Source organism: Erinaceus europaeus, chromosome 12 (genome assembly GCF_950295315.1).
Source record: "Erinaceus europaeus chromosome 12, mEriEur2.1, whole genome shotgun sequence".
Lineage (NCBI taxonomy): Eukaryota > Metazoa > Chordata > Mammalia > Eulipotyphla > Erinaceidae > Erinaceus > Erinaceus europaeus.
The window spans coordinates 62,780,321-62,805,151 of NC_080173.1; the positions used below are offsets into that span (position 1 = coordinate 62,780,321).

Consider the following 24,831-nt stretch of genomic DNA (forward strand, 5'->3'; position numbering starts at 1 on the left):
GTAAATGAATCCATAGATTCAGAATACAGAAAAGCTGCAAAATGAGACTGAAGACATAAATTGCAAAATGTTAGAAGTCAGTAGCTAAATAAGGTCTCTTATATGTCACTTGTAGTGGTGCCAGTTAGAATACCACTTTGGAAAAACATTTTGGCATTATCTTATAAAGTTTTATATTCACATACTTTATGACTCAATAATAGCCTCCAGGAGTAGTGGATTCCTAGTGCTGGCACGGAGCCCCAGCGATCACCCTGGAGGCTAAAATAAATAAATAAATAAATAAATAAATAAATAACTCTTTAAAAATACACAATATAGTGATGCACTGGTTCTTCAGCTAATAAATACTTTTAAAAAATTATAAGCAACCAATAGCACAGCTATATACAAGATACTGGGTACTGTACAGCAAACTCTAACAAAAGGACTTTTCAAAGTTAACCCAATTACCAAATAATGTGATGATAACATTAACTATCGATTGTCTTTTGGAACCCTAAGACAGCAGGAACCTCACATCTCCACTATAGAGCCTCTACTTCCCCCAGTCCTGGAACCCTTGGATAGGGCCCACTTTCCCGTATGCCTCTCCCAATCCATATCAAATAATATTGCATCTGCCGATCACAACCTAACCAACACAACGATTGCCACCTCAACATGCTTCACTTCAGACTGTGTCCAGAGACTTCACGTGTGGAATGACAACCCTTCAGCTTCATTACTCGGGTGAGACCTTTCCTTTCATAGTATACTCTAATTCCATGTCAGGTGGTTCACTTTCTAACAAAGTCCCAAAACCTAGATATACACCAGTTTCTGTGAGAGAGAGCATATGTTCACATGTAACCGTAAACTACTGCAAAATATATACCTGAAAGCAGAAGTACACTAGAGTTTGCAGTGAGTACCCCCCTAACACTTCCTCTCCACTATTCCAAGCTTTGGGTCCATGATTGCTCAACAATTTGTTTGGCTTCGTATGTTAACTCTCTTTTCAGTCACCAGGTTCCAGATGTCATCAGGATGCCGGCCAGGCTTCCCTGGACTGAAGACCCCACCAATGTGTCCTGGAGCTCTGCTTCCCCAGAGACCCACCCTACTAGGGAAAGAGAGAGGCAGACTGGGAGTATGGACTGACCAGTCAACGCCCATGTTCAGCAGGGAAGCAATTACAGAAGCCAGACCTTCTACCTTCTGCAACCCACAATGACCCTGGGTCCATGCTCCCAGAGGGATAGAGAATGGGAAAGCTATCGGGGGAGGGGGTGGGATATGGAGATTGGGTGGTGGGAATTGTGTGGAATTGTACCCCTCCTACCCTATGGTTTTGTTAATTAATCCTTTCTTAAATAAAAAAGAAAAAATAAATCAGAAAAAAAATTTATTATGGGGAGTTAGCCCTGACTTAGAGCATATGTGATTTTACCACTCCAGGACGCCCTTTCATTCAGATAGAGAGACCAAGAGAAGGGGTTGGGGGAAGTGATACCAAGCATGAGTGTGTCCTTCTGTGACACAGAACTTCCTATGTGGAGCAGGGACAGTATGCACTCTAGCCAGTGAACTATCTTTCCAGTCCAACAGGTAGATCTAAAAAAAATGTTAAGTAAACCCTCAGATATTTTTCCTAATTTTATTATTTATTATTATTGTTGCTGTTGTTGTATTATTTTATTATTATTTATTTTCCCTTTTGTTGCCCTTGGTGCATTTTTTTTGTTGTAGTAGTTATTATTATTGTTGTTATTGATGTCATTGTTGTTGGATAGGACAGAGAGAAATGGAGAGAGGAGGGGAAGACAGAGAGGGGGAGAGAAAGACAGACACCTGCAGACCTGCTTCACCACCTGTGAAGCGACTCTCCTGCAGGTGGGGAGCCGGGGGCTCGAACTGGGATCCTTATGCCCGGTCCTTGTGCTTCGTACCATGTGCGCTTAACCCAACTCCCTGTTGTTGTTATTATTATTATTTACCAGACTACTGTTTAGCTCTGACTTATGATGGTATTGGGGGTTAAACCTGGGGTGTCAAGATCTCAAGCATGGAAGGTTTCTTGCATAACCATTATGCTATTTCTCTAGCACTTTCATAAAATTTTAAAACAAGAACTTGATAAAACATTTTTTAAAAGAATTTGTGTACTTATTCATGAGAAAGATAGGAGGAAAGAAAGTAGGAACCAGACATCACTCTGATATATGTGCTGCTGGGGATTGGACTCAGGACCTCATGGTTGAGAATCCAGTGCTTTATCTACTGCGCCATCTCCTGGACCACAATAAAACATTATTTTAAAGGTATGATCCAAGAGGTTGCTTAGTGGCTAGAGCAGTAAATTTGCAAACATGACCTCATAAGTTTAGTCCCAGGCATTACATTTGCCACAGTGGTGCTTTGGCTCTTTTTATTTTTTTTTCTCTATCAATACCATGCCTGTTTTAATGTCTTTTTAAAGATTTATTATCACAGCTAAATAAACTTTTAAAAACATTAAAATAGGCATGGTCATAATAAGTAAAAAATTGAGGTTGGTAGTTACTTCAAATGGAGGAACAGGTAGGGAAGGATAACACAAACTATTGTAAATAATTATTATTGTTATTGGTGGTCATACTCTCAAATAAAAAATCCAGGCCCTAATGCACACAGTGGTGACACTGTGTTATGCCATATTGTGATTAACATATATTTGTGTCCCTACATTTTCTTCAAAACTAAAACTTATATTAAATATAAATGTACTACACTTACTTGTGAACCAAGTAAACAAGTGAATATGATCCTGTAATATGTTGTTTACAATAGACTTACTTCAAACTTAAAGGTTGAAGATGAAAGGCTAGTAAAAAGTATTTCAGGTAAATGTCAGCTAAAAAATGGAGTAATTCTATTTACTGTATGTAACTAAATTTTTAAAAAAATATTTTGTTTATTAATGAGAATGATAGGAGGAGAGAGAGAAAGAACCAGACATCACACAGGTACATGTGCTGCTGGGGGTTGAACTCGGGACCTCATGCTTGAGAGTTCAGTGCTTTATCTATTGCAATCACCATAACTAACATTTTTAAAATGATTTATTTGTTAATGAGAAAGAACGGGAACAGACTATATGTGGTGTCAGTTATAGAACTCAGGAACTCATGCCCAGAAGTTCAATGCTTGATCTTCTGCACCACCTCCCAGGCTGCCAGGTGACTAGATTATTATTATTTTATTTTTCATTATCTTTAGTTATTGGATAGAGACAATCAGAAATCAATGAGGAAGGGGGTGATAGAAAGGGAAATAGAGAGACACCTGCAGCCCTGCTTCACCACTCGCAAAGCTTTCCTCATGCAGGTGGGGACCAGGGGCTTGAACCTGGGTCCTTGTGCATTGTAACATTTGCATTCAACCAAATGTGCCATCACCTGCCTCCCTCAACTAGATTTTAAAACAAAAAACATTAGTATTACAGATCAATATGCTTATATATTAAAGAAACGATTCATAATCAAAGTGTGGAAAATGTAAACTTCTGTGTGTCTAATAATTGTGCCTTAAGAAATGTAAGCAAAGGGGGGGCGGTAGTGCAGCAGGTTAAGCCCACGTGGTGCAAAGTGCAAGGATCCCAGTTTCAGCCCCCGGCTCCCCACCTGCAGGGAGGTCACTTCACAAGTGGTGAAGCAGGTCTGCAGGTGTCTTTCTCTCCCCGTCTCTGTCTTCCCCTCCTCTCTCCATTTCTCTCTGTCCTATCCAGCAGCAACAGCAATAATAGCAACAAGGGCAAAAAAAAAAAAAAGTCTCCAGAAGCAGTGGAATTGTAGTACAGGCACCGAGCCCCACAGATAGCATTATAGGGAGAAAAAAAAAGAAAAATAAATGTAAGCAAAGACATGATGGGCCTAGACCTAGGAGATCTCCGTCACTGGTCATCTCCATCAGGAACAACATAATGGACCCCTTTGTGGGCCCCTATAGGACTTTGCTCTCAATGTGGATCAACAATGGTAGGAATGTTCCATTCTCTGAAGGGAGGTTAGACAACATACTCTACTTATCACCCGAGGATGATGGGTCCTGAAATTAGTGCAGCCTGGAATGTTCCTAGCCATGACCATAGAATGCAAGCTCAGATCTACAGGGATGCAGAGGTTACATAGGCTCCTGTGCTGAGTATGGGCCCCAGATCAAATTGATGGGGTTTACAGTTAAAAATATTTATATACTTTTCCTATATTTGGGAGCTACTCTCTTCCCTGATCCAGCTTTCTAGTCCTTTGTCCAACTATGACACCATCTCCCAGACAATAATCTGGGTCCACCTACATATTAGCTGTCAGACTCAGGCAAAAACTAGTAAAGTCATGGGCCACTCAGAATATACCTAAAATAGGGGGTCCGGCGATGGCGCAGTGGGTTAAGCGCATGTGGCGCAAAGCGCAGGGACCGGAGTAAGGATCCCGGTTCGAGCCCCCGGCTCCCCACCTGCAGGGGAGTCCCTTCACAGGCGGTGAAGCAGGTCTGCAGGTGTCTATCTTTCTCTCCCCTTCTCTGTCTTCCCCTCCTCTCTCCATTTCTCTCTGTCCTATCCAACAACGAATTGTGTCAACAAGGGCAATAATAATAACCACAACGAAGCTACAACAAGGGCAACAAAAGGGGGAAAAAAAAAAAGGGCCTCCAGGAGCGGTGGATTCATGGTGTAGGCACTGAGCCCAGAAATAACCCTGGAGGAGGAAAAAAAAAAAAAAAGAATATACCTAAAATAGACCTACTAGCATTTTCCAAAACAAAGATCCCAAATCTTCATCTGCAATATTCCAGCCTTTAGGTTCATGACTAGTCAACAATTTGTTCTGCTTTATAAATTAACTCTTTTTCAGCCACTAGGTTCCAGATGCTACCATGACGCCAACCTGACTTCCCTGGGCAGAAGACCCCACCAATGTGTCTTGGAGCCCCGCCTCCCCAGAGTCCTGCTCCACTAGGGAAAGAGAGAGGCAGGTTGGGAGTATGGATCGACCTGCCAACACTCATGTTGGATGCTTCACAAACAGTGAAGTAGGTATGTAGAAGTCTATTTTTCTCCCTACGCTTCCCTTCCCTCTCAATTTCTGTCTTGTCAAGTAAAAAAAAAAAGATAAATTATGCATGTACAAACTATTGTATTTACTGTTGAATGTAAAACATTAATTCCCCAATAAAGAAATAAATTATTAAAAGATAAATAAAATGAATAAAACTTTAAAAATATAAAGGGAGCAGAATTAGAGGACTGTTTAAGAAAAATCAGGAAATTCAGCCACAATATTGTACAAAATGATAGATCAAGTAGATAAAATAATAGTATGTCCATAGAAAATTTGAATAGCATGGCTAACAAACTTGATTTCATAGACCCATAAAGTATGCTACACTTAACAATTAATGCATTCAGTCTTTTCAAAACCACATGGAATAGTTATAAAATTGACCATTTACCAGAGAACTTGTCTACAAATAAAGAATGTGCTTCATACACAGCATGTTCTCTGACTCTAATTCAGTTGTTAGAAGTAAACAGTAAAAAATCCAAACAAAAATACTGTCACTTAGAAATGGAAAAGCACTTGTGTATTGAGACATAGAAGAAATTGTATTTCGGTGGAAAAGGACTTAAGTTGGGGTGACAGCATTTTGTACATACCTTTCATGGGGAGATTAGAAATTGTTCCCATGGGGGTTGGGCGGTAGCACAGCAGGTTAAGCACACATGTCGCAAAGCTCAAGGACCGGTATAAGGATCCCGGTTTGAGCCCCTGGCTCCCCACCTACAGGGGAGTCCTTTCACAGGCTGTGAAGCAAGTCTGCAGGTGTCTATCTTTCTCTCCTCCTCTCTGTCTTCCTCTCCTCTCTCCATTTCTCTCTGTCCTATCTGACAACGAACGACATCAACATCAACAACAACAATAATACCCACAACAAGGCTACAACAACAAGGGCAACAAAAGGGGGGGGAGGCCTCCAGGAGCAGTGGATTCAAATCTTTTTGGATGGGTGTGTTGGGTTCCTTAGGATATATCCCCAGGAAAGGAATTACAGGGTTATAGGATAGGTCCACTTCTAGCCTTCTGAGAGTTGTCCAGACTGTTTTCCACAGTGGTTGGACCAATTCACATTCCCACCAGCAGTGCAGAAGGGTACCTTTGTCTCCAGAACCTCTCCAGTATTTGTTGTTGCTACTTTTACTGATGTCTGACATTCTCACAGGAGTGAAGTGGTATCTCATTGTTGTCTTTATTTGCATTTTTCTGACAATGGCTTGGAGAATTTTTTCATGTGTTTCTCAGCCTTTTGGATCTCTTCTGTGGTGAATATTCTGTCCATGTCCTCTCCCCATTTTTGGATGGGGTTGTTTTCTTGTTGAGTTTGGCAAGCTCTTTATATATTTTGGTTATTAAACTCTTGTTTGATGTATGGTATTAAAGCCAGTAATATTTATTTATTATTTTTTAGGATTTTTTAAAAAGGGTAACTGTAGGCTGTGTGTAGGGGCCTGAGTTCAAGACTGCATGGAAGCACCACGATAAAGTGGTACTTATAGTGCCTCTCTTATTAAAAAAAAAATAGAAAGTTGGGAAAGAGGTTGCTCAATAATGCCAGACAAGCACATACACACATATATAATTGTAACAAAATCAACTCAAAGATAGCAGGAGGGAAATATACAACCATGTATGATATGTTATTATACATAGTGTATCTTCTTCCCCTTCCTTCTTCCTCTTCTTCTTCTCTTTCCTTCTTTCTTCTTTACCACCAGGAGTACTGCTGGGGCTTGGTGGCTGCACTACTAATCTACTATTTCCAGTGGCCATTTTTTTTTCTTTTTCTTTATGTCTTACTTGATATGACAGAGAAATTGAGAGGAGAGCAGGTAGGTAGAGAGGGAGAGAGTTACCTACTTCACTGCTTATGAAGCTTCTTCCCTGTAGGTGGGGAGCAGGGGTTTGAACTGACATCTTGTGTACTGTAAAGTGTGCACTCAACTGGGTGTACCACCACCTGGCCCCGGTGTGTCTTCTTATAATGGTAAATAATAAATTATAGTAACACATAGCAGCAAAAGTTAAATAAACAGGGCTATAAACTAATAGTTGACTCTTTGAAAACACAGAAAGATGTACTAGTTAAAAAAAGGAGAAATGTCTGATAAAACTGATCCAGAAGAGTACATACACAATAATATTTGAAATAAAAGATGGACATTATGGATAAATGCAGTAGAAATGACAATAGCATTTTGTTAGTAAATTTGAGAACATGGCTGATGTGGATAACTTCCTTAAAAATGGCTCAAGAAGAATAAATATGGGAGTCGGGCAGTAGCGCAGTGGGTTAAGCACAGGTGGCACTTAAGTGTAAGGACCCATGTGAGGATCCTGGTTTGAGCCCCCAGCTCCCCACCTGCAGGGGAATCGCTTCACAGGTGGTGAAGCAGGTCTGCAGGTGTCTGTCTTTCTCTCTCCCTCTCTGTCTTCCCCTCCTCTCTCCATTTCTCTCTGTCCTATCCAACAATGACATCAACAACAATAACTACAACAACAATAAAAAACAAGGGCAACAAAAAGGAAATAAATAAATAAATAAACATTTAAAAAAAGAAGAAAAATAAAAATTCTAAAGAGAGCCAGGGCGATGGATCACTGGGAAGGGTGAGTATCTTGTCATGTTCGAGTCCTGGATTACTAGGGAAGTTCCATGGAATCAGTGGGAACTGGTCCAGAGATGTCTCTCCTTTTCTCTAAAATGAGAACTGAGCTGGGAATAGTGAAGCTGCTTCAATTTAAAAAAAGAAAGAAAGAAAAATAAAATAAAATAACAAGAGGAAGAAGGGACCCAGGGGGTCAAATGCACATAGTGGAAAGCACAAGGACCGGCATCAGGATCCCAGTTAGAGCCCCCGCTCCCCACCTGCAGGGGGTTTGATTGGGTTTTGCTTCACAGGCAGTGAAGCAGGTCTGCAAGTGTCTATCTTTCTCTCCCCCTCTCTCTTCCCCATCTCTCTCAATTTCTCTGTCCTGTCCAACAACAATGACAGCAACAACAACAATAATAATAACAACAACAACAATGATGATTAAACAACAAGGACAACAAAGGAAAAAATAAATAAAGTTAAAAAAAAAAAGAAATGGACTCAGAAGTTTAAAAAAAAAATCAACTTAGAAAATGTCCATCCCAGGCCCAGACATTTTATTGGCAAGTTCTACCAAATAGTCAAGGAACACATAATTCCAATTTTATACACACTGTTCCAGAAAATGGAAAAAAGTAGGAACATTTAACAGTTCATTTTATAAGGCCAGTATAACTTGATAAAAGCAATAGGAAAAATGAAAATGCAGCCAATTTAACTGGACATGGATACAAAAATGATAGGATGAAGTCAGAATGTCGACATTCACTCATTCGGCCATCCTGCCATTTCTTCAGCATACATATCATCAGCTACATACCAACAAGCACTGTGCTAATACACGGAGAGCAGAAGTGCACAGGAGCTAAAGCTTGAAGTGGGAAATCAGCAGTTTTATGCAAATGATCACACAGGGTAAGGTTCACAGAGGACATTCTGGCAGGATAATAGTGCATACAGAGGGAAGCTTGAGAGCAAAAGCTTTCAAGCACATAAGTGGAATAAGAATGGGTGTGGGAAGACTATTTAGGCTACTGCATGGAGTTTAAGTGGGAGATCTAGGATGTGGTAACAGAACAGAGGAATTTGAGAGACATTTAGAAAGTGAAACCCACAGACAGAAGATGTTCATGGTGGAAGGGGTCAACTTAATGTTGTGTCAATCTTGTTCTCTCTCAAATCTGAAGAGAGTCAGATTTAGGGGAAGGAGCATCATGTGGTTTTCGACATGCTTAGATTGGGGTGACCTTAGGAAGGCTTACTGGAGTCACAGAAGTTACCTAGACCTTGGAATTTGATGGAATTTGATGGTTGAACTTAACCTATTGGGAAGCTTGCTCTGGGAGGGTGTGGAGCTGGCGTGAGAGAGAAGAGGATGAACAGCAGTATTTAAGAGGAAAAGCAGGAGGAATGACTGAAGAGAGGAGGAAACCAGGAGTATGTGGAGTGTAAGAATGCTAAGGGATGAACGAGCCACGAAAAGGGGGTGTCCAACTGTATCACAGGCTGTATAGACTTCTTAAAGTGGATACTTGGAATATACCTAAAATAGACTTTCTAGCTTTTTCCAAAATGGAGACCCCAAATCTCATCTGCTCTATTCTTACCTTTAGGTTCCTGATTATTAAATAATTTGTTCTGCTTTATGGTTTTTTTTTTTTTTTTTTTTTTTTTTTTTTTTTTTTTTTTGGCCACCAGGGTTATTTAGCTGGGGCCTGTACTACGAATGTCTCTCCTTTTCTCTAAAATGAGAACTGAGCTGGGAATAGTGAAGCTGCTTCAATTTAAAAAAAAGAAAGAAATAAAAATAAAATAAAATAAAATAACAAGAGGAAGAAGGGAGCCAGGCCGTCCATACTCCAGAGGGTTAAAGAATAGGAAAGCTATCAGGGGAGGGGATGGGATATGGAGTTCTGGTGGTGGGAACTGTGCGGAGTTGTACTCCTCTTGTCCTATGGTTTTCGTCAGTGTTTCTTTTATAAATAAAAATAAAAACCTCTAGAATGAAAAAAAAAATAAAGAAAGAGTAGATGGGACCATGGGGGGAAAAATGGGCAAATAGATACAAATATAGACAGGTAGTTGTAGAAATAATAGTTAACCCACATCTGCAACCCTGGAAAAACTGCTGTAGCTTCCAATGGAAGGAATGGGGATACCGAACTCCAGTAGTGGGAACAGTATAGAATACCCATTATCTTATAATATTGTAAGTCAATATTAAATCACTAATAAAACTAAAAAGAATTTTTTCAATCAAGTTGTCTAAAACCCACTGTTCAAGTATTAATTTTAATAAAAAAACAACGCAATTATCACTCAAGGACCATAGCTATTTGGACAAAATAAGTTTTTAAAAATTTATTTACAAAATGGAAATATTGACAAGACCATAGGATAAGAGGGGTATAATTCCACACAAATCCCACCACCAGAAATCCATGTCCCATACCCTTCCTTGAAATTTCTCCTATTCTTTATCCCTCTGGGAGTATAGGCCCAGGATCATTATGGGATGCAGAAGGTGGAAGGTCTGGCTTCTGTAACTGCTTCCCGCTGAACACATGCTTTGGCAGGTCAATCCATACTCCCAACCTGCCTCTCTCTTTCCCTAGTGGGGTGGGGCTCTGGGGAGGCAGGGCTCCAGGACACATTGGTGAGGCTGTTTGCCCAGGAAAGTCAGGTTGGTGTCATGGTAGCATCTGGAACCTGGTGGCTGAAAAAGCATTAAGATATAAAGCAGAACAAATTGTTAAACTGTCAGGAACCTAAAGGTAAGACAACTGCAGATGAGATTTGGGGTCTTCATTTTGGAAAAAGGTAGTAGGCCTATTTTAGGTATATTCCAAGGGCCCCATGACTTTACTATTTTTTTGCCTGAGCCTGATAGCTAACATACAGGTGGACCCAAGGTATTGTCTTGGGAGATGTCACAGTTGGAGACAACAAAAGTATCATTGCATATTTTAATCCTGCATCTTATTTTCCCACATATTCTTTAATAAACTTAAAAAATACATTTTAACTCAAAATTTCAGTAACACATTTTCACAATTTACATTTAACTTATTTTTACTTGTTGAAGAAAGTTTGTTTTCCAGGATGACATAGGTGTATAGTTTCACATCTCTCACCAAATAGGTCCTGGCATACCTTGCTCGTATATTTTATTTGCCTGTAAAAGGTAGGATGAGAGCTGTAAAAAGTAGGATCCAGGGGTCATCTACATGTGGCAAAGATAACTTTTCTCTCTTCCACAAAGGCAGATTATTGTTGTTGCTGAATTTTGAGGCACATCTAAGTAAGAGATAATTTAAAATGCTGGTCAACTTTTTCCTTTTAGATGGTAAAACTGAGACTGTACATTGTTATGAGCTCAAACTCTTATTTATTTAAATCTATCTATCTATCTATCTGCCTATCTATCTATCTGCCTATCTATCTATCTATCTATCTGTGAGTGCAGAGGGAGGGTTTCTGAATTTGGGCCCTCAGACTTGAAAGCCCAATTCTCTATTCACTGCACTGCCTCCTGGGATGCTAAACTTTTATTGCAAAGATACCAAAGGTTATTATGAGGAATGAATATCAAAATTTCCGCTCTGACATGGAACTTGTATGTCTGAGGCTCCAGAGGTCCCTGGTTTGATTCCTGGCATCACCATATGCCAGAGCTGGGCATTGCTTTGGTGCCTGTCTCATAAATATAAATTTAAAAAAATTCTGCTTTGAATACGTTTGTGTATCTAACCTCTAAAAAATGTGCTGTCCACAAAAGTATTCAAGTGTGGGAGCTGAAATGTTTATTTTAACATGTATCCTCACTGGTCTTTTACCTTGGGGATCACTTCCAGATCTAATTAACAAGAGGTGAAAGAAAACTTGTCCCTTTAAAAAACTTTATTAGTGGGGGGCAGGCAATGGGGGAGAGAGGGAAAATTATTCTGGCACATGCACACATGCAATGCTTGGGGTTGAACTCAAAACCTCATGTTTGAGGACATCTGCTGTGCTACCGCCTGGGCCACAAACAAGTCTGTTCCATTTAAAAAAGTTAACTTCTTGCATTATTGGAATTTCACATATATGCATAACACACATGCATACACTTGCATATGTGCTAGAGAGCGAGCCTGAATAGGCACTCACAGCAGTGTCAAAGGGCAGTAGACTGGTGGTCAGAGTCCTTCTTAGGAAGTGACTGGTGAGGGTGGGATATCACCTAGTGAGTTTGAGTTGCCTGGGACACTGATGTACAGGGGTTAGATCAGGGAAGGCCTTTCACCTTCTGATAGTCTGTGGCTCTTGTCACATTAGCTTTGCTACCTGCCTTTCCTTATTGAGAATGGTTATAATAAACAATTACCATAATAGCAAATGGGCTCTTGGATACATGAGCTCCAGATGATTTGAGAAGCCGCTTGGAGAGAGGGGAAAAGTCTGGATTTGTGCTTTAAAAATTGAAAGTTTAAAAATCCAATTTATATAATGGTTGATAATAAAAGTGACTCATCTACTTTTGCCAGGAAAAAGGGACTTCAGTCCCTCTCATCACCCCTGCAATCCTATGGGGGGGAATTATTCTTATTTAGGAAACAGGGAGATTACGAACAGCCTGGTCACTCAAGGCTTTGGATTGTGTTGGGGTTTTCCAAAAACGAGTCCAATTTTCCAAGCCCCACAGTGGATTTGGTACAGTTTTAGTGTTGAGTGTACTCATTGTGTCCCCATCCTATGAAAATTAATGGAAAGGTGTTAATTGGACATCAATTCACATTTAACATTAATCTAATATTTGATGAACCACAACTTTATGTTGCCTCTCATGCCATACTAACTCAATTTATTGTAATAACTGAAAACAATAAGGGTAATTGTATCCTTATTGTTTTAAATACCCCATAAATTGAATCCAGCCTGAATCTGGCCAGCTGGAGAAGTGTGCAATGCTTTGGGGAAGTTACAAACACCACTTTTGCAGACTGTTTGTTTCCGGAAGGGACGAAACCAGCATTTACTAAGCACCTACTGTGTGCCGGGTTTTGTGCACCACATTGGTCCCAAGGTGGCCGGTGAGTCTATCTGGAATCTCCTACTCCCTTAAGCCACCTCCCCAGTTGGTGGGGTTGTTGGGGCTGCTTCAATTACATGCATTTTGCTTTTTACGTATAGAAATAACAAAACAGATAGAATAGAAAGGGGAGGGGATTTTCCCGAAATAACCACCTTTCCCAGTCATCCCAGATACGGCGCCAAAGTATTTCTGACTCTGTACAAAAATCTGCTTTCAATCCCAACCATTTGACCTTGACCCCTGTAGATCTACTGTATTTATTCTACAAACGCTGCAGGAGGAACGCGAAAACCCCGTTCTTCGGCGCTTTCTCTCACCACTCAGAAGCGCGTAAAGTTCCTAAATAACCTTTGCTGGGCACGGATTCGTACCTCTGCCGGGGAAGGGCGGGGAGCGGCGCCAGACGTGCCGGTGTGGAGCGAGAGCCAGAGAGAACTTCCAGCGCTGAATGAAAATAAAACTTGTGGCTGGTGTTTGTGCGGGAGGGTCCCCGCCACCCCGAAGTCTCCCTCCTCCACGCCCTCTGCACCCCCACCTTGGGAGGTCTCGGGGGTAGGGGTGGGGGTGGGGGGGCTGCGCGAGGAGCGCCGGGCTTTGGGTTTGATCCCGACGTCCTTGACCTAAATTTCTGCACCGAGGCTGGAAAAAGGGCGCAGAGCCCGGCAGGCGACCGGTGCCATCGCTGGATGCCGGCGGCCGGGGCCCGCGAACTTGAACGGCGAGACCGAATGAGCGAGGGTGGGGGGCGTCTCCTCCCCTGCCCCAGTGAGGAGCTGCAGCGAGATCCCCGCGCCTCCCCCCTCTCCTGGTTCCCCCCCTCCCCGCCCTCCGCAGCCCATGTGATCCAGGGAAGTAAAGGGTGCGCTGCCCCCGGTCCGCTATCCGGCCCACCCGGAGGCGGGGCCCCCTCGGGCCGCGGGGCTCGGGCGCCTCCCTAGTGGGTCCGGCCGCCGGGGGCCGAGTGTGTGCGCGCGGGCAGGCGGGGGCCGCACCGGGGTGCGTGACGTCACCGGCACTGGATACACGACGTTCTAGAACTCCGCCCCACGTGCGCCGGGGCGGGGGGGGCCGGAGGAGGAGATGGGGGTGGGGAGGAGGAGGGGGAGAGGTGGGGATGGGCCGGGGGGGCGGGGACGGGGGGTGTGCGAGCAGCGGGGCTGAGCTAAGCCGAGCCCACGTGTGACGGCTCTCGCCGCTGCCCCGGCTCCGCCGCTCGCAGAGAGATTCTGAGGCGCCCGGGCGGGGGGGAGGAGGAGGGGGAGGAGGGAGCGGGAGATCTCGGGGCTCGGAGCCGGCCGCCGCTCCGCTCCGATCGCTGTGGGGCTCGGTTTTTTGGGGGTGGGGGGGCGGGGGGGCTCAGATATGGAGGCAAATGGGAGCCAAGGCACCTCGGGCAGCGCCAACGACTCCCAGCACGACCCCGGGTAAGTTTCCAGCCGCTGCCCACCGCTCCGCCTCGGGCATGCTCTCCTTGCAGCGGCGGGGACGGCGGTGCGCGGAGCCGGGCATCTCCCGCACCCCCTCGCCCCTCCCGTGCGTCCCCCCCATAGAAGTTACACACCTTTGGATTGCATTTCACCGCCACCTTCTCCCCCACCCCACCTCCGGGCTCCCGCTCGCTCGCTCCCCCCCGCTTTCCTTTTAGCTTTTGTAAGTTACACGTCAAAATGGCCGATCTGACATCGGTGCTCACTTCTGTTATGTTTTCTCCCTCTAGTAAAATGTTTATCGGTGGACTGAGCTGGCAGACCTCACCAGGTAAGGGAGGGAGGGGGGGCTCCTGGGTCCCCCCCCTTCTTGGTTTCTTTATTGCTCTTTGTTATCCCGGTGTAGAAGCCCCCCCCCCGCCATTGGCTCCCCACTTCTCCTGTACAAGGTTATTTTTTTAAATAGCAAATCCTTTCCGAGCCCTCTATGCGACCTCTGTTGCCGAATTCCCCCCGCGTGTGCAAAACATGCAAAAACAAAACAGAATAACAACAGAAAACTACTTTTGGTTTTTGTCCTTGATCAAAATTTGCATTGCTTTTTTTTTCCACACCTTCTCTCCCCCCATCTCTCTCTTTCTCTCTCTACAGATAGCCTTAGAGACTATTTTAGCAAATTTGGAGAAATTAGAGAATGTATGGTCATGAGAGATCCCACTACGAAACGCTCCAGGTAAACCATTCCTTTCTGGGGTTTTGTCTTTATTTTAGAACAAAGTTTAAGTGTTATTTTTGGAGGTGTCTTCGGAAGTAGCTAAGCGGATTTAGAATGGGGTTCGAGCATGTGGCTGGTTTCCTACGTCGCTGCCCCCCCCCCAAAGGTTATTGTTAATTAGGACTGAACTCTGGATACAGAGATGCCCATCTCTCCGCTCTAAGTCATTTTCCCGTCACTTCTTTCTCTCACTTTTTTTTTCTGCTTAAAATGACATTAAGCTTCATTCACTTTCCACAGTTTCTTTCTTTCTTTTTTTTATTTTCCCCAAAGGTAGACTTCCCTTACACTCCCACTACCTCTAACTCTTAAATCCCCCTTTAGAAAGCTGAATGAATCTCCTCTAAGTGCCGGGTTTTCTTTGCGGAATAAAACAAAGCGTTAAGAAAGGAAAGGGGAGGAGAGGAAACTGAGGTGGCTAAAGAGTGGAGACACCAGCCTTTTCCAAGTTACCTCCACCCTCCCTGCTCCCGTTCCACTTCCCCGATTAACCTTGATGTACGTTTTCTTGCGAGGTGGAGGGTGTCCCCCGGAGGGGGCCTGGAAGGGGTCTTGTGAGGAGTGGGGGTTCGTGGGGGGCAACTTTTGCTTTCCATTTTGCAGGAGGGCTCACTCTTTGTTGCTTTCAATGGTGTCATATTTTCTTATTTGTTTCCCCCCCCTCCCCTCTTTGTCTCATTACAGAGGCTTCGGTTTTGTCACGTTCGCAGACCCAGCAAGTGTAGATAAAGTCTTAGGTCAGCCCCACCATGAGTTAGATTCCAAGACGGTAGGTTGCTTTTCCTTGTTGTTGTTCGCCCCCTTTTCAGGAACGATCTGGGCACTGACAGCCTTATTTAAAGGGACAGTGTCTCTGTGCTGCTGTGCTGGTCAACCGGGGACTTTTTGAAGCCAGGCTTGCCGGCTGGCTCAAAAGTTTGTTCGGGTGGTTGGGTTTGGGCTTTTCCTTTTGGAACCTGCCCCAGCGGTGGCTAAGGTCTGGGGGGAGGGGTAGGCTTGGGCCGAGGCTGGCTGGCGGGCCAAGGGGCCTTGCAAAGAAACTCCACCGCAGAGTGAATGCAACTTTTCTTTGTCAGTCCAGCATAGCCGCCTCACCAACTGTGTCTGTGGGAATTGGGTTTCAGAAGGCACTGCCTGCTTCTAGGCAGACTGCGACCAGGGGGCCGCCAGGAGGCCAGGAAGCTCAGCTCACAGGGCCTGGCAACAGGTTCCTCTGGGGGGCAGTGGGGGTTTGGAATGTGGTTGGAGCCTGGAAGGAGACCGCCCAGAGCCATGCTGGGTGATTCCAGATGGTGTGAAATTTTCAGGTTGATGAGGCTTTGGCCCCAACCTCCCACCCTCCACCTTTTTTTTTTTTTTCTTTCAGATCCTGTAAATTGACTGGATAGTTAGATCACTAGGAGGTTTTAGAATTCAGCTTTGAAGGGGCAGAGTCTCTAGGTAGAGGTTATAAGAGGAAAGGAAGAAAGAGCACCAGTGTAGGATAATAACTTTAATGGGGGGTGGGGGAGAGGGCAGTTCCCAGTGTTTATATGTCAACCTGTGTTGGCTTGGTGGGTCTCCTCCGTACTCTTTGTGCTGCCTAGAATTTCCCAGGTATCCACTTATGTATCCACTTCAGCCTGGGCCCTGAGCTGATACTGAGATTAGGCTGTTTGGGACCTCATTTTAATTTTATTTCATCTAATTTATTTTTGTGGTGGGGCAGTGGGACAAAGCAAGGAGTTAGAGTTCTAATCCCACTGGCCATTGTTCCATGTCTCTGGGCCTCAGTTTCCTCTTCTGTAGAATAAAAGAGTGGAGTGAGGTGGTGTCCAGTTCCCTTTTGGCCTTAATAATGAATGGAATTGGGGGAAAAGAAAAACTTGTACACCGTTGGTGTACCTGAGTTGATTTTGAAGTTCACCCACTTTTTATAATCAGAGGTCAGGTGCCTCTCCCTCCAGCCACCACCCCCCCAAGGCCCCATACTGTCTAGATGGCATTATTAATTGTACTGGACTTGCCATAGCTTGCAGTCCATCTTTTTTGTACTTGTAGATAATTCATTTCAGGGACAATTATGTGTAAGATGATAATGGGAGGGTTTTTGGTTTTTTAGAGTTCTCAGCTAGACATTTTGAAAACCTACTAAAATTACAGAGGGAAATTTAGGAAGTAATTGCCCACTGCCCCTTTCCATACCCTGGGTAGGAGAAATCATACTGTATTTGGTTCCAGTGGCGGGTGGTGGGTTGTACCCCTGAGGGTCAGGTGCAGAGGCTGCAGTTTTCCCTCCCTGATTGTTTGTAGACATGCTTGGGTCACTATTATTTAGTATAACCTAGCTTTTGACTTTGTTTCAACGTTCAGTGCAGGAGGCAGAGGCAGAGGCAGAAGCGGTTGGTTTATTGACATGGAAACGAGGATCTTGTTTACCGTTACCTTAAAAGCTTTGTTTAGGTAACAGCCATTCACAACCCAAATAGTACCCTAGTCTTTTCCTAGAGGATTGTAGCTACAGTAAGTAGAGCTGTACCTAACTAACTAATGTTTTAATTTTTGGTAGCGTTCTTTTTTTCTTTTTTTTTGTTCTTTAAAAAATACATAGTCGACGGGGATGTGCAAAAGGTTGGGATTTGCCATACTTGTCTTGACCCTCCTCTCTTTTAGAGAGATTGGCGTGTATAAAGTTTGCACACTGAAGGCCTTGAGTGGGGGATAGAACATGCTGTTACTCCCACAGGCGATACAGGCATTTTGGAATTGGCTTTGAGTTTTGTAATTTCAGATTTATTTTTTCAGTGTTCTTTCTTCCTGACTTCGTACTCCTTTCAGTTCCTGGCCTCTCCCCTCCAGCTCCTCATCTTTTATCCCATATAGGCAAAGTGACATTGTAATAGTGTGCAAGCAAGCTAAAGAGAAAGAACATAACAAAAACAAAACAAACAAACAAAAACTTTTTTGGGGGGGGAGTATTTCAAAGGTCAACAGCATGGAAAATCCACACCTGTTGTATTCCTCTTATAGACAGTTATAGTCAGTGCTGAATCCACCTGTAGATGCTATAATGTTAATCTTGACGAAGGGGTAGTTTCCTAGATCTGAGATTTTTGTCCATTTTAGTGTTTGAACAGTAATCTCTCATTTCTCAGGTAATGTTTCAAGGTATAAAACATGCTTCAGATTTTTATTACATCTTTAAGCTACCTTTGTAAAAGTGGTAAATCTTTGTACGACTTACCAGTTTGGATCCTCTTTACTGGTTGGGGTCTGGGACCTCTCTGTTGTGTGCCTCCACTCCCCCTGCTTTTCCCCAAAGCATTCTGATTTTTTCCCCCCTCCATATGTCAGAACTGAAAACAAGGTTCAGATTTACATTTTTTAAAGGGAGAATTTTTTAATATGAAAGCCAAAGCATATACATAGATAACATGTAGCAATATTCATGCCACGCTCTGCCTTGAATTTTACCCAAAGATTTGTGACATTTAGAAATCTAATAAAATCCAACAACGAGAATCATTTTTTTAATATCGTTTCATATTTTCTACCCCCCCACACCCCACTATCAGTCTATTAAGTTTAAATGCTTCTGTGGGAATTGCTTTGAATTTAAGGACAGACCCTGATGAGAATCATGTGTTTTGCTGGTGTCTTCTCTCAGGGTAGAGGATATTTTTCTATCTAGAGTTGGGGGTCAGGGAATACTGAAATTATAATACTGCATTTTGCTATATAGTTTTTTCTTTCCTCACAATAATCTTACTTTTCTAATTTGAGTTTAGGGTGTCATAGATTTTTTTTACCCCCTGTAATTATAACAAACAGGTGGATTTAATACACGTTCCTATAGTTGTTATTATAAACCAGGTCAGGTTCCCTCATTTTTGACACCTCTTTTTCTCGAGGTTTTACTCTGAAGCAAACTTGTCTTTTTAATTAATCTTTCTACCACTACTTTTGTTCAAGTGAGTGAATTAATTCAAGTATTGCATTGTATTGGATGTTTGTGAGGAGTTTTTGGATGCTGTTGATTTAAAAACATTTTTGGAATCTCTCTCCCCTCCTATGTAGTTTAGTTATTGTGGAGAAGATAAACCAGTTACATACTACTGGAAAATTCTTACATTTAATTTTCAGATTTTTTTTTTTTTTTTTTAGTGATTATACTCCCATCTTTTTTTTTTTTCTCCCAGCCTTGCATTGTAAATTAGATGCATGCGCCATTTAATATTCGGTGTCTGGAGCAGAGCCCTTGTTTAAATAAGAATCTCTGAGATATGACTTGCTAGGAGTATCTCACATTTAAATGCATAGTAGGGCATTTCAGAAAAGTTAGCTAGCTCTATGTGTTGTATTTTGGAAAGAATGAGAAAAGTTTAGATCAAAATTTAAAGAACTTTGGAGTTGCAGAAGTTAACTAAAAGCTGAAAACAGAAGAATTCTAAGCCTGAGAAATGAGTGATTAATAGAGGATTAATCATGATTATTTTTTCTTTGCTTTAAGTACTGCAACTAACTCCTTTCTCCATTTCCCCCCTCTCCCCCAGATTGATCCCAAAGTTGCATTTCCTCGTCGAGCACAGCCCAAGGTAAGTTGCAGAATAAGTAATAGGATTTTAGCACTCAGAGATGATTGCCAAGGATTTCATATTTTCGAACAGAGCCCCCTGGCAGTGGAGTGTTGAAACCTGGTGCACATTATTCCTTCAGGGTATCAGCATGTGACTCTTGAGAGTCCACGCAAGAATTCTGTGAGATGGGGATGTACCTGCAAGGTATCTGTTCCTGACCTGAGTGGGTTTTTGAGTTTCCAAGCTTGGGGCAGGAACGAGTCAGACCCTTAGTGGGAAGACTCAGTTCCATCTGTTGCAACATTTATGTAATAAATCTTCTCTGTGTTTTTAAGTATTGCTGAGATCATATCAGAAAAGTTAGACATTTACTTGTGATTTTTTTTTTTCTTTTAGCGAGGGGAGGGGGTGAAGGAGGGGATACCCTTTTGAGACCTTAGCACTTCAAGTTTTTGGAGAGGAGTAGAATTTAAGTAAGTAGTTTGTCCTTTCTTGGAAAAAAAAAACCTGTATGCCCAGAAAGTTCTAAACCTGACAGAAGAAGTTGTAATGGAGCTCTTGGTTTCAGGTTGGTTGGATAAATCAGGGCATACTTGAAACTAACAGTGTTCCTGCTTGGTACCTAAGTGCTGGTGCCTGCGTGGAAAAGTGCTGAAAATGTTGTAACCTTGTAAGAGTGCACTACAAGCCTTGCTTAAAGGGTTGAGATAGGCCTTCACTTTCACAGAAGTTTTTACCAAGCTTGTCAGGTGGGGACACAAGAACACAGCTGCACGAAACCTGATGTGAGCTTTGTAAACCTAAAACTTGCTGCTGACATGTTAAAGTTATACTTTTTAAGTTCTCTGTTGTTACTCTGTGTGACACTGAAGAAATGTTTTTTCTATATCTTGTGATCTTGGTCCTTTGGGGAAGGGTGGAGCTTCTTAGGATAGGTCATAAAAGGAAAGGGCTGTGGCTTTAGCAAATTTAGTTTATTTTCGTAAGTACTGTCTCCCAGAAATGGAAGGAACCCTTTAATTTAAACCCTCACCCAGAGGAGATTTCGCTGTTCCCCAACTGCTCTTTCATTCAGATGGAGAGAGCAAGAGACACAGAGACATTACAGGATGGAACCTTTCTCCTGTGCCATTTCTTCCCATAGGTTCTCAGACTCGGGGCTGTACACATGGCACGGCAGGTGCTCATTCTGTGAGCTGCCTCTGTGCTTCCACAGACCTTTTAAGTAAATATAGCAAAACATTTTACGTTATCCTTCCTTTTTTTTTTTTTCCCCTCTTTTCTGTTTGCACTTTTCTGTGCTTCATTGCTCCAGGCTAACTTTCTATTAGGCTTGAACCTGCCTCACAAAACAGGAAACTTATCTAGATAAACTATCTTGCCAGCCCAGCAAAGCTTTTCTCTTCTTTTCTTTTTTTAAGTTTATTATTCATCTATTTTTCTTTCCTTTCTTTCTTTCTTTCTTTCTTTCTTTCTTTCTTTCTTTCTTTCTTTTTTTTAAAGATTTTATGTATCTATTAATGACAAAGATAGGAGGAGATAGAGAAAGAACCAGACGTCACTCTGGCACACTTGCTGCCGGGGATCGAATTCAGGACCTCATGCTTAAGAGTTCAGTGACAAAGCTTTTCTTTTCTTTTTTTTTTTTTTATATTTATTTATTGCCTTTTGTTGCCCTTGTTTTTTTATTGTTGTAGTTATTATTGATGCCGTTGTTCTTGGATAGGACAGAAAGAAATGGAGAGAGAAGGGGAAGACAGAGAGGGAGAGAGAAAGATACCTGCAGACCTGCTTCACCGCTTGTGAAGCGACTACCTTGCAGGTGGGGAGCCAGAGGCTCGAACTGGGATCCTTCCACCGGTCCTTGCTTTGCGTCACATGCGCTTAACCCGCGGCGCTACTGCCCAACCCCTGACAAAGCTTTTCTTAAAGCAGCCCGCCTCTCCCCCCAATGCTTAATGTAAGCAAATAACATGAGTTAGTGAACCTAAGAGGTTAGATTATTTGTTCTCTGAGCACAGACTTTGGGACTGTCATATCTGTTTAGAGATTGCTTTCCATACTGTGTGTGCTTCTTGACATTTCAGAGGACTTTCCAGAGTTAGCAGTATTTCCTGGGTTTGGAAGAATTGTTATTTCTTCCATAAGTGTGAATCTTCAAATTTCCAGGTTAGTCATTTGATCAGCCTGAACTAGCATCAGATTACCCTCAAGGGAAACTGGAAAAATCCCTGACTTGGTCAAACCTATTGCTTGACCTGCTTTTTCCCTCCCCCTTGCTTTTTTTTTTTTTTCCTGCTAGGAAGACAATATTTTATTTTAAAGTACTGTGGCAGTTGATTTTCCCATGGCATGTTCAACTTGAACATGAAACAATATTTCTTGAACTTGTTTAAGTGTATGCCTACACTTCCTACCCCATCTCCAACCCAAAGTCTGGAATGTTTGAGGCAAACTGTCCGATTTTTAACTGTGAGCTAACATGAAATCATCTAGGAAAAGGCATCTTTCTGTGGACTTCTAAAGAATTAATATTAGCACCTTACTTTTTTTTTTTTTTCCTCCAGGGTTATTGCTGGGCTCGGTGCCTGCACCATGAATCCACCACTCCTGGAGGCCATTTTTTTCCCCTTTTTTTGTTGCCCTAGTTGTTGTTGCAGCCTCGTTGCAGTATTATTACCATTGTTGACGTTGCTTTGTTGTTGGATAGGACAGAGAGAAATGGAGAGAGGAGGGGAAGACAGAGAGAGAGGGGAGAGAAAGACACCTGCAGACCTGCTTCACCGCCCGTGAAGCGACTCCCCTGCAGGTGGGGAGCCGGGGGCTCGAACTGGGATCCTTTTGCCAGTCCCTGCGCTTTGCGCCACGTGCGCTTAACCCACTGCGCCACCGCCCGACTCCCAGCACCTTACTTTTTATGGTATGTCTTCCACAAAGCTTTCCCATGATGTCCATCTGAATCCCAGGTCCTGGGATACTGAACAAATCACTTTTTCTCAGTCTCAGCATCCCTGTCTATAAAATGGGAGTGATGACAGTTGTTCCTTTATAAGGTTGTGAAAAAATAAAAAAAGTTTCTTGCACAGAGTAAGGATCTAGGAAGCCATCATCATCCTCATTGTCACTGCCATTATCATTGTTTTTATTGCTATTGTTATATTCGTTAAAAATTTTCTTTTATATTTATTTTCCCTTTTGTTGTCCTTGTTTTTTCATTGTTGTTGTAGTTGTTGTTATTGATGTCGTCATTGTTAGATAGGACAGAGAGAAACAGAGGAGGGGAAGACAGAGAGGGGGAGAGAAAGATAGACACCTGCAGCCCCGCTTCACTGTCAAGTGATTCCCGTGCAGGTGGGGAGCCGGGGGGCTCAAACGGAGATCCTTGAGCCGGTCCTTGAGCTTTGAGCCACGTGCGCTTAACCCGCTGCGCTACCGCCCAACTCCCCTGTTTGTTGTTATTTTCAACCTTGACAATAAGAGTTCAGATCCCAGCTGTACCATTCATTATCTGTGTGAACTTATGAAAGTCATTGACCTTCCCTGAATCTATTATTATTATTTTAACAAGAGCACACTCAGATCTGGTTTATGATGGTCCCAGGGAGTGAACCTGGACCACAGAGCTTCAGACATGAAAGTCTTTTTAAAAATTTTTTTTTATCCTCCCTGAATCTCAGTTTCCACTTCTCATTAATTTCTTGTGCAGAATAAATAATAAATTAATCAAGGTAAAAGTGCTTTAAATTAAAAAAAAACCTGCTGCTTGGTAATATGTGTGTCAACTCATTACTGCTTGCTTTTTTTTTATCAGCTTCTTAACAATCCCCTGAGAAATCTAAGCATAATAATTATATGAACTTTTTTTGTGTGTGTGTGTGCTAGGTGCTGTTGAAGATTATGTATGTTAACTCATTTAGCCTTCACCTGTGCCCTATGGGCTGGTACCAGTTTCATCTTCATTTTTATAGGCAGGAAATTATGGTGCAAATGGGTTGAGAAGTAGTGCAGAAGACATACCCTGATACCCTGACCTTCTCTCAGTGGGCTATCCAGTGAGGGTTTCCAGGGGTATCACTTCTCTGTTATGGAAGAAGAGGCTGCTCAGAGGGGTCATCAGTCTGTGAGGAGAGGGCAACCCCCCCCCCCCAACTGGCATCCCACAACTTTAAAGTTCTGGGTTCATGTTCATTGGGCTGGGTGGTTCACCTGACTGCTACAATGTCTCCCCTTTGTGGAACTGTGCCTGATAATCAGTCTCTCTCTATCTCACCCTTCAGGGCATCCTTTAAGATGGCTCTGAGATTGCTTAACCCAGTGAGGCAACTGCAGAATTGCAGAGGTGGGGTATTAGACTAAAGTTGATGTTGGAGAACAAAAGCAACAGGCAGGCGTGGAGAACCTTAAGTCAAGTCTTAACTGATTTACTGATTATCTGCCTCCCTACAGTAAAACTCGCGTGTGTGCCTTCGTGCGAGTGAGCACGCACGTGGGTGTGTGCACACACCTCAATGGCTAGATGAATTGTGCCTCTTTCTGTGGGCTGAGTGAGATGCCTGTAAATGATGTGTCACCGTGCATTTTGTTGAATATTCGTTTCTCCACTTCCTGGCTGTTCCTCCTTGCTAACACTCACCAGAGAAATATTCTGTGGAGGTGTTAAAGCAAGACCAGTGGCAAGAAAACATAACTTAATCCGAAAGAAAATCCATGGCAGTGAAGAACAGATTTCATATTAGTTCTGTCACAATATTCTTTCATGTATCATATAAATAAAAATCTGTTGGGACCAGAATTTTAATGAGGGACCCAAGGAAGGAAAGTGTTTTGAATCCTGTAGTTCATTTATGCCCTATGCGATGTAAGTGTTCACATCTCAAGTGAAATATAATGGGGCTTTATTAACTAGTCGAGGGGCAACTCTTTGGAGACTAGTGGCCGTTAATTAGTGAAGTACATTTTGATCTGAAGAAGATAGGTTTGTTCTGTGTCTTCCGATTTCTCCAGATGATTATTTCATTTTGTAAAATATGTAAGAGTTCCCCTCCCTTCCCTCTCTTTTGAAAAATTAAAATGGCCATGCTGCTTTTAAAAAGATAGCTTAATTTGAAACCACTGGAGAGTCAGGGAGGATTGGGATCAATCATGTCACTGCCTTTCTTTGGCTCTTCTGGGCTACAGTATGAAGTGCCTAGGAGAGTTTTGCTTAAGCTTGTGGGTTCTTTTTCTTGTGTGGAGGAACTGAGTGACTGTGGTACGGGTGAGAGTCTGGGCATAACTCACCATCTGCCCCAGTTGTACTTGTGAATCATGCTGCCTTCCTTACTCTCCAC

At 42.8% G+C, this 24,831-nt stretch overlaps 1 protein-coding gene across 7 annotated transcripts in view; it reads left to right on the top strand.

The window, feature by feature from the left end:
* Positions 1-13,975: 13,975 nt before the first annotated feature.
* The window catches only part of MSI2 (musashi RNA binding protein 2), a 434,263-nt gene continuing 423,407 nt past the window's right edge, over positions 13,976-24,831 (top strand). For all 7 annotated transcript variants that reach the window (XR_009553096.1, XM_060203807.1, XM_007526695.3 and 4 more), the window contains exons 1-5: positions 13,976-14,167; positions 14,461-14,501; positions 14,822-14,903; positions 15,630-15,714; positions 19,478-19,519. Coding sequence is in view for 6 of the 7 variants with exons in the window: in XM_060203807.1 (XP_060059790.1) it covers positions 14,106-14,167; positions 14,461-14,501; positions 14,822-14,903; positions 15,630-15,714; positions 19,478-19,519 (312 nt within the window). In the remaining variant the exon portion in view is untranslated. The remainder of the gene's footprint in view (positions 14,168-14,460; positions 14,502-14,821; positions 14,904-15,629; positions 15,715-19,477; positions 19,520-24,831) is intronic.